The sequence below is a fragment of the Peromyscus eremicus genome, chromosome 10 (genome assembly GCF_949786415.1).
Source record: "Peromyscus eremicus chromosome 10, PerEre_H2_v1, whole genome shotgun sequence".
In the NCBI taxonomy this organism is placed as follows: Eukaryota; Metazoa; Chordata; class Mammalia; order Rodentia; family Cricetidae; genus Peromyscus; species Peromyscus eremicus.
Genome location: NC_081426.1, coordinates 365,607 through 375,835, shown reverse-complemented (window position 1 = coordinate 375,835; position 10,229 = coordinate 365,607). Strand labels below are relative to the sequence as shown.

The window sequence follows — 10,229 nt, the reverse complement described above, 5'->3', positions numbered from 1 at the left end:
CATCTTTAACCCACTTGGCTTCACTTCACCAAAGCTCCCTTCGTCCTTTCTCAGCTCCTCCCTGGGATTTAGATTCAGTTCCCATTGTCCCTGGCTGTAGTCCCTGCAACCACACTGATGTAACTCCTCCCAGGAAGAGATCATGGATTTCCAGTGGTTGGGGATGCCTTCTCTGTGTTAGACTTTTCAAAGCAATAGAGATGAGAAATTTGAATGCTTTTGTAAAATGCAATGCAATTGCTATGCTCACTAATCCCTTTCTGTCTCTGGGTGTACTTTGGTTTTTTGTTTTTTGTTTTTTTGTTTTTTTCTTTCTTTCTTTCTTTCTTTTATTTTCTTGTTTTGTGCAGGCTTATCTTCCTTGGCCCTCTTTTGGCATATATCCCTCGTCTGTGAGTTGAGGTCCTGACTCTCTTCCTGTTCACTTTTTTGTTTTGTTTTGTTTTTTGAGAACACAAGGAAGAGACACCTCTCTCTGAAGATGAATTCAAGTGCTCCCAATGCCACCTTCGTGTACATGCCTCCCTTGCTGGGAGGAAACAGCACTTCTGTCCAGGAAGATCTTCGAGATTTTATCCACACGGCAACCTTGGTGACCTGCACTTTTCTGCTTGCCATCATCTTCTGTCTAGGTTCTTATGGAAACTTTATTGTTTTCTTGTCTTTCTTTGACCCAGCCTTCAGGAAGTTCAGAACCAACTTTGATTTCATGATCCTGAACTTGTCTTTCTGTGACCTCTTCATCTGTGGGATTACAGCTCCCATGTTCACCTTTGTGCTATTCTTCAGCTCAGCGAGGAGCATCCCAGATACTTTCTGCTTCACCTTTCACCTTACCAGTTCAGGCTTCATCATCATGTCCCTCAAGATGGTGGCTGTGATTGCCCTGCACCGGCTTCGAATGGTGCTGGGGAAGCAACCTAATTGCGCAGCCTCCTTTTCCTGCATCTTGCTCCTCACCCTGCTTCTCTGGGCCACCAGTTTTACCCTTGCCACCTTGGCTACGCTGAGAACCAGTAAGTCTCACCTGTGTCTCCCCATGTCCAGTCTGATGGCTGGGGAAGGGAAAGCCATTCTCTCTCTGTATGTTGTTGACTTTACCTTCTGTGTTGCTGTGGTGTCTGTCTCTTACATCATGATTGCTCAGACCCTTCGGAAGAATGCTCAAGTCAAAAAGTGTCCCCCTGTGATCACAGTTGATGCTTCTAAACCACAGCCATTCATGGGGGCCTCTGGGAAGGGAGGTGGAGATCCTATCCAGTGTACTATGCCAGCTTTGTACAGGAACCAGAATTACAACAAATTGCAGCACATTCAGACTCATGGATATGCTAAGAATCCTAACCAGATGCATATCCCCTCTGCCAATCGACTCCAGCTGATATCGGCCATCAACCTTTCTACTGCCAAGGATTCCAAAGCTGTGGTTACCTGTGTGATCATTGTGTTGTCGGTCCTAGTGTGTTGTCTTCCTCTGGGGATTTCTCTGGTGCAGGTGGTTCTGTCAGACAATGGGAGCTTCATCCTTTACCAGTTTGAACTGTTTGGATTTACTCTGATATTTTTCAAGTCAGGCTTAAATCCTTTTATATATTCTCGCAATAGTGCTGGGCTCAGAAGGAAGGTGCTCTGGTGCCTCCAGTACATTGGCCTGGGCTTTCTCTGCTGCAAACAGAAGACTCGACTTCGAGCCATGGGAAAAGGGAACCTTGAAATCAATAGAAACAAATCTTCCCACCATGAGACAAACTCTGCCTACATGCTGTCTCCAAAGCCACAGAAGAAATTTGTGGACCAGGCTTGCGGCCCAAGTCACTCAAAGGAGAGTGTGGTAAGTCCCAAAGTATCTGCTGGGCACCAGCACTGTGGTCAGAGCAGCTCGACGCCCATCAACACTCGGATTGAACCTTACTACAGTATCTACAACAGCAGCCCTTCTCGGGAGGACAGCAGTCTGGGGAAGTTACAGCCAGTCAACTCTTTTGGATTTGCCAGTTCGTACATTGCCATGCACTATTACACCACTAACGATCTGATGCAGGAGTATGACAGCACATCAGCAAAGCAGATTCCCATCCCCTCTGTTTAAAATCACAAGGCCAGAGAGTCTGGAGGGAATGGTTTCCCAAAACTGAATAAGCCTTTAGAAGATTTTGAGGTCATTGGCAAAGCAAAATTTGAAGAGCCCACGAAAGAGTTGATCATTAGATTTTCTTTTGTCTGAGATATTAGTATCCAGATTTGCTTCATGGTTTCTCGACATTTTAAGATTTGATGTAAAAGTTTATTTCAATTTTTACTCTGATGTGTGTCCCAATCTTTTGTACAAAACTACTAAGAAAATGCCAGGAACAATTCTACCGATGACAACCCTTTGCGTCAGTGTTATGGGTCTTTAGATATGTATTGGCCACATTTTTTAAAGGTATTTTAAAAAATGATCTTTCTGAAGTGTTATTTTTATAAAAAATATAGAATATGAGTCTCTGAAGTACTGCAATAGAAAACAGTATACTTTTTTTGGTGGCAAGTTGATTTAAATGAAAAACTTACTGTTAAAGCAGAAAATAGAAATGTGTTACCTGTACCTCTGTCCTTATCAAAAGTTCTCACCCAGTGTGAGGTACTCCCCTTATAACACAGCTACCTAACAACACAGAGTTGTGATACTTGTCACTTCTTACTATACACATTGTTGTTTTTTGTCAATTGAGTAGCTAGTTTTACAAAATGTTTTTGGTAGTTAGCAGTTAATTGCTATTCCAGAAGGACCTTAACCAAGAGTCATACATAGTTGAGGACTGAAGTACAGCATGGGCACTGTTCTCAGAGAACAGACAGAGTGGGTTTCAGCAGTTTGTCTGTGGAAGGCAGTGCACACGTCTATTTTGCGTTTAACACTAGCTACCCTTATTTAGCAAGGCATAAAGATACAGTTGTGGGGTTGACGTAGGTTTTCCTTCTGTATGAGTAGAATTTAGTAGATAGCCACCAGACAGTGTTCACATAGATATTCAGAAATAAACTAATTTAAATATTGCTATGGAAAAAATTTCAAGGTGATCTATTAATATTTTCAGATGGAGGTTTTTAGGTTTTGGCTTTTTTTTCCTTATTCTGTTTTTATGGGGCTGGAGATTGAGCCTAGGTCCGTGTGCATGTTAGGCAACCAGTCCATCACTGAACTACATCCCTAGCTCTAAACTAATTGTTTTATATTCTCATTAACCTTAAACTAGAAATGAGCAACAATGTTATTCTTACACCTGAAACTAATTTTATTAGGTACTCTGATTCCTAGGAGAACAGCTGTGAAATCGTATTTTTAATGTAAAAACATTTTGGTTATGCAGTTAGGATTTGAATTCACTAGAATTTTGGAAAACTATTAGACCCCAAATAGAGTATCTTTACAAACTGTTATATCCAACTATTATTCTCAAAGCTCGTAAGTGCAAGGAACAGAAGGCACTCAGCTCAGAGCACCCTCCCCCAGGCTCTCCTCACACTCCAAGCTCACAGGAGATGCTGAGAGATGATGGCTCCTTAACCAGAACTAGCCAAGCCTCCTCCAGCTACAATACTTTCTAATGCTCACCAGTCAGGTCTGTTTTGGAGAATTAAGTGTGAGAACAGTTTTCAAATTCACCTTCTAGAACTGGCCTGCCTAGTTCTCTCCTCCTCTTCCCCCTTCTTGTGTCTCCCTTTCTTTTTTCTTGCTACTAAGTTTTATAACATATCCACTCTCCTTTATTTTGCTGACTGGATGCTCTTTTGGAAATCACTTTTACCTGTTTCAACTGTATTTGTATCAATTCAACACAATGTGGTTCTCACTAACATTCCCATGAGACAGATTCAGTACAGACCTTTTTTTCAACAAACAGTTAAGACATCTAAGACCCTCTCCCAAAATCATTTGGAGAATTCTGGCAAATAACCAATTAGATTTGTTTTTCTTTTCTTTTCTTTTCTTCCTTTCTTTTTTTTCAGGACAGGGTTTCTTTGTGTAGCCCTGGCTATTCCGGAACTAGCTCTTTAGACCAAACTGGCCTGAACTCAAAGCTCCTCCTGCCTCTGCCTCCTACATGCTGAGATTAAAGGCATGTGCCACCATCACCCACCACCAATTAGGCTTTTGTCTTAATTGAAAACTTAATACTTAGTCCAATAAAGCAAGCAAATTTGTATCAATAACAAGATTATTCACACTTTTAAAGGTATATATTTCTGGGGCTTGGGAGATGGCTCAGAGGTTAAGACCACTTGTTCTTCTTATAGGGGATCCAAGTTCAGCTCTCAGTACCCACACAGTGGCTCATAGCCATCTGTAACCCCAGTTCTCTGGGATCCAATGCCCTCTCCTGACCACTATGGGCACTGGACACATATGATGCACAGATATACATGCAAGCAAAACAATCATACACATAAAATAAAATTAAATCTTTAAAATATTTGAAAAATTACATTCATAAAAATGTATACATCTCTTTTGAGGGAGCAGGCATTTAAAATGTGACTTAACAAAAGGTTATAAAAATTACTACTTGTAAATTTTTAAATGTTAGGTTTCCTGTGTGACCTTTGTGTTTGAAATTATTTGACCAGCATGGGGCCCATTTTTGAGAAGTAAAAATCATAGAATAGAGAAGACAAAGCATGTACATAGAAAGTATTCAATTTCTTTATGTTCATCAAGAAATTATTGATTTAATTTGCATGAAATACATAGTGGGCTATATTCTTGGCTCCCCTCTTTAAATAGAGAGATGAACCTTGTTTCTTCATAAGCTACATATGTCTGTCTATACCAGTATAATGATCATATTGTTATAAATAGACATATATAACTTGTCTTCTCATAAGGGCTAAAATATTATAAATCAAAGTAATGAGAGTTCAGTTGAATATGATTAATTTGCAGAGTACATTAATTTTTCTCTTGATGCTTACTGTGTGCAAATTATATATCTCTAAAAAATTTTATAATCAGTGTTCTGATATTAACCATTAGGCCAGATTTTTATTTCTGGTGTTTGTTTTAATGGAATTTTAAATTAAGGTTGGAAAATAAAAATACTGCAAATCCTAACTTTGAGTCTTTTGTTTGTTTGTTTTCTTGTTCTGCTTTTATTTTTAGACAGGATTTTACTATATAGGATAAGCTAGCCTCAAACTCATTCTGCTACTGCTTCTGTTATGATTTATTTCGTGGGGAGGGGCACCCTGGAGGGTATCCCGAGCATACAGGGAAACATACTGGGCAGGTGCAGTGGCAGGCTGGACAGGTGCATGCCATGCAGGAATGATAGCAGTGGCCAGTAATTCACAACCCAGATGCTGCATCCACATGGAGAGTTTATTATAATAGAGAGATGAAGAGAAAAATAGGAAAGAGAGAGAGAGAAGGAGAGAGAGGGGCCAAGGGGTGCACACCTCATGGAAGGAAAAGCAGAAGAGAGAGAGAGAGAGAGAGAGAGAGAGAGAGAGAGAGAGAGAGAGAAAGAGAGAGAGAGAGAGGAAGGGGAGGAGTTTTTCCTTAGAATGAGGCTTTTATGTCAGGATGCAGGGCAGCACCAAGGGATGGGATTTCAAGGGGCAGGTCAGAATATTAACATTCCTCTGTTTTGATTATCATGAAAAGAGGTGAGTTATGGGAGCAAGTGGGGGAACAAGGGCACTGAATTCTCCAGGATACTTCAAGCTGACAAGGGGCAAAGTGGGGAGGGGGAAACGGGGAGTAGCACACGGCAGAAGATCTCAGGAACGTTCCTTGAGGTAGCTGAGGAGGCAGGTTGCAGCAGTGGTGTTCCAGGAGCTTGGGGGGAAATGGCACGCCAAATCAGGAGTGCAGAAGCCATGGCATCTGCTGTTTCTCTAGAGGTCAAGTGGGAACAATGAATCTGCAATATATGCTTGAAAAATAGGTGGGGTCAGAAATGGGCTCTGGAGATTGTTAGTATTCATCAGACCAGATTTCTTGATGCAGTAACAAAACTTTTCCCAGGAGCCTGTAGGTATCTGTAAGACAGCTGGAATGGATTTGCATCATGGTAAAAGGGTTAAAAACCCATTTAAGGACTCTTAAGAACTCTTAGTAGTGAATGTTATATCCATTTATCTGTGGTGGTATTGTGTTCCCCAAAATATTGTGTACCCTAATAAACTTATCTGGGGTCAGAGAACAGAAAGGCCACTAGATACTTAGGATAGGCAGTGGTAGCACATGCCTTTAATCCTAGCATTCCAGAGGCAGAAATCCATCTGTTCAAGGATACAGCCAAGCATGATGACTCACGCCTTTAATCCCAGAAAGTGAGCCTTTAATCCCAGGGAGTGGTGATAGAAAGCAGAAAGGTATATAAGGTGTGAGGACCAGAAACTAGAAGCATTTGGCTGGTTAAGCTTTTAGGTTTTAGGTTCAGGTGAGAGCCATTCGGATATGAGGACACAGAGGCTTCCAGTCTGAGGAAACAAGATCAGCTGAGAAGTTGGCCAGAACTTTGAAGATTCATGCTACAATTTATCAAAGCTGCATTTATCAGTATTAAAACTTAAAATAGGAATCATCCCTTATACATAACTCACATCCCTTATACATAACTCACATCCAGTCTATCCTGTACCATGAAGTCTGGGGCTGTTACACCGACATGCCCTAGTCATCAAACATCGTCAGATCTGAGAAGGATAAATTTAAGAAGAAGTGAGACAACTTTCCAGCTACTGAGGCAGCAATCCCAAGTCTCTTAACTTATCCCAAGTGGTTATTCAGGGTGGGGAGGGCCAGAAGCCCCAAAGACAGCACTTGTTCAGCTGATAGGCCCAGAAGATCTGACACATTTTTTCTGTGGAGTAGAAATTGAAATCATGAATAGGTATCAATGGTGTGGTGTACATATTTCAATTTTCCAAATTCTGCAAAATGAAATACATCCATCTGAGAGATTTCATTCCTCTGAGTACCCTTTTGGTTACATATTAATGGTAGTGGAGTTTGATTGTAAAAAGAACAAGTAGGACATTTCCTTATAATTTCCTTGGCTTGTTGCCATGTTATGGAAAAATCCTTTTTTTTGAAACCTTACTATTGGCATGATTTTTTAAAATGAAATTCTGAGGCCTCTAGCACATTTCCTATCAATAGTTTATCAATCTCTTCATTACCTTGTGCTAGAGGTCCTAGGAGACATGTATGGGATTGGATGTGAGTTATGTATAAGGGATGATTCTTATTCCTGATTATAACTTGTAACTGAATAAATAATGAAATTAATTCTGACTCATCATGGATAAATTCTGCTGTTTCAATATGTAAGACAACTCTTTCAGCATACTGAAAGTCAGTAACTATGTTGAGAAGTTCCAAACAATCAAGTAATACCATCAGAATAGCATATTCTGATTTTTTAATCAAATCATAAGGTCCTTGAATCACTTTACTTAAATCTTGTAACCTGCCTTTCCTCATTTGTTTGCATCTGTATAAAATGTAAGGGCTCCAGATATTGGTGTTTCCCATACAATGCAAGCCAGGATCCAGTTAGCTCTATTTAAAAGTTTAATTCTATAGCTTTTGGGATATTTGTTGTTTAATCTCTCCCCAAAAAATTATTGCAAGCTCTTTGCCAAGGTTCACTTTCTGCCCATAATTTGTCAATTTCATCATTAGTTAAAGGTACTACAATTTCTGCTCGGTCTATTCCTGCTAATTGATGAAGTCTCAATTTTCCTTTTAATATCAACTCAGAGATCTTTTCCATGTAAGTTTTTAATTTTTTACTCTGTTTATTTGGTAGAAATATCTATTCCAATGTAATATCTTCCCTATGCATTAAAATTTCTGTAGGAGAATGCTTAGAGGGTAAAATAACCAAAATGCAATCAAGTTTTGGATCCACATGATCCACATGTGCATCCTGTGTTTTCTTTTCCACCAAAGCCAATTCTCTCTCAGCTTCAGCTGATAATTCTCTCAAACTATCTAAGTCCTCATCACCCTCTAAGGTTTTAAACAAATTATTCAGTTCATCATTTTTCGCCCCATAGGAAATGTCTTTAAATAATCTTTGAAAGTCATTAAGAGTCTGTATTCAATCTCTCTAATTTGCACCTTTTGGAATCTAATATTTTGTAGACCTATTTTATATCCTAAATAACTAATAGAATCTCCTCTTTGTATCTTTTCAGGAGCAATTTGTAATCTCCAACAAGGAAAAATTTTCTTTACTTCTTCAAACACTCTAAAGTATCTACATTTGAATTAGCTAGTAAAATATCATCTATGTAATGATAAATTACCTATTGAGGAAATTGTTTACGTATTACATCCCATGGCCATCATACAAAATCTTGCCATAGGGTTGGGCTATTTAACATTCCCTGTGGGAGCATCCTCCATTGATATCTGTTAACCAACTAAGAATTATTATATGTAGGTACTGTGGAGGCAAATTTTTCTCTGTCTTTCTTGTAAGAGTATTGAGTAGAAACAGTCTTTTAAATAGATAATGATAAGGAACCATCCTTTTAGGTAACAGAGGTAGGCAAAGGAATTCTAGATTGTAGAGAGCCCATTGGCTGAATTACCTTGTTAATCTGCTCCACTTACCAGATTTCTTTTTAATAACAAATACAGGAGAATTCAAGGACTGGTTGATTCTTCAATATGCTGAGCATTTAACTGCTCTTGTACTAGCTCTTCCAAAGCCTGCACTTTCTCTGTTGTTAAAGGCCATTGCTGAACCCATACAGGCTTGTCTGTTAACCATTTTAAAGGTAGAGCTGTTGGTGTCTTTGAAAGATCAGCAGCTGTTGTGCCCTGTTCTTGTACAATCTGAATAGCTGGTGACTGTTCCTTGAAATACCTTCTAATATTTTTCTTGGAAACATATTTTAGTTTATGGTTTGTTTCTGAAGTTGGAGGAATGTTAACCTGAGTATTCCATTGTCCCCATAAATTCATAGCTATATTAGCCACATATGGCTTTAATTTTCCTGTCCTTCTGGCCCTACATATTTGACCCATCTCACATTCTGTTTTACTTGAGATAATGTTCCAATCCCTAACAGCTGAACATTTACCTCCTGAAGAGGCCAATTAGGATGCCAAGATTCTGGTGCAGTTATTGTTACATCCATACCCATGTCTAGAAGACCCTCAATGAGAATGTCATTTATTTGTATTTTTAATTTTGTTCTTTGTTCATTTATAGAAGTTTGCCAAAAAATTGCTTTATGGTTTCTCCTGAATTTTTTGTTCTTTCTGCTATAGCTGTTCTATCACTCTAAGCACTGTGGTTTTTTAAAATAGGCATTTGGTTATTTAATTGCTCTGGGAAGGGTTTTTTTTTTTTCTATGATGGCAAGAAAGGACTGAACTGAATTTGCCATGGGGGCCTATGAGAGGCTCCTCAGGGAGTTTCCCAATGGCAAAGGCAAAGGATTACCTTGTGTGTCCCTTGTTGATCTACATTTGTTAGTTCAATGTTTGCCTTTACCACACCTTCTGCATAATCCAGAAGGTAGGGGCATTCTGTTGTCATTGTTCCTTGAAGAAACATTTTTTGTTTTGTTTTGTTTTTGTTTTTTGAGACAGGGTTTCTCTGTGTAGCTTTGTGCCTTTCCTGGAACTCACTCTGTAGCCCAGGCTGGCCTCGAACTCACAGAGATCCACCTGCCTCTGCCTCCCAAGTGCTGGGATTGAAGGTGTGTGCCACCACCGCCTGGCTAGAAACATCATTTCTAACAATGCCCTGTGTACAGTCCCTTTTTGGTGACCTCATTTACTGCAATTAAAGCATCTGACATTATTTTTCTTCAGACCTCTGGAAATCACCTCTCCTATTCAAGTATCATCACAGTCATGAGATTCAATATTAATTGTATCTCTGAGCTACTCCTCCAAGGGTGCTGATCTTGCCTTTAATGGCCTAATTACCCTTTTGCATGCTGCATTAGCATTCTCAAAAGCCAGAGATTCAATTATTATCTGTCTAGCTTCTGAATTTGGTATCATTCTATTTACTGCTGAAGATAGCCTTTGTAAGAAATCTGTAAAGGTTTCTTTTGGGCCCTGTATGACTTTTGTAAATGACTCAATTTTTTTTCTGACTTCTTCAATTTTGTTCCAAGTACTCAGGGCTGCCATTTGGCATAAAATTAGAGTGTGGTCATCATATAAAGTTTGTCTTTGTATACTAGCATAATCACTTTCTTCAAGAAGT

General features: G+C 39.3%; 1 protein-coding gene across 1 annotated transcript; it reads left to right on the top strand.

Annotated features, from left to right (window-relative positions):
* The first annotated feature begins 355 nt into the window (after window positions 1-355).
* Window positions 356-5,095, top strand: Gpr75 (G protein-coupled receptor 75). The gene has a single exon (XM_059275405.1). It carries the CDS (start codon window positions 482-484, stop codon window positions 2,087-2,089), a length of 1,608 nt encoding a protein of 535 aa, XP_059131388.1. The 5' UTR covers window positions 356-481; the 3' UTR covers window positions 2,090-5,095.
* Window positions 5,096-10,229: the final 5,134 nt, after the last annotated feature.

Coding starts and splice junctions, on each gene's coding strand:
- Gpr75 (XM_059275405.1), top strand. CDS start 482: ATGAATTCAAGTGCTCCCAATGCCACCTTCGTGTACATGCCTCCCTTG.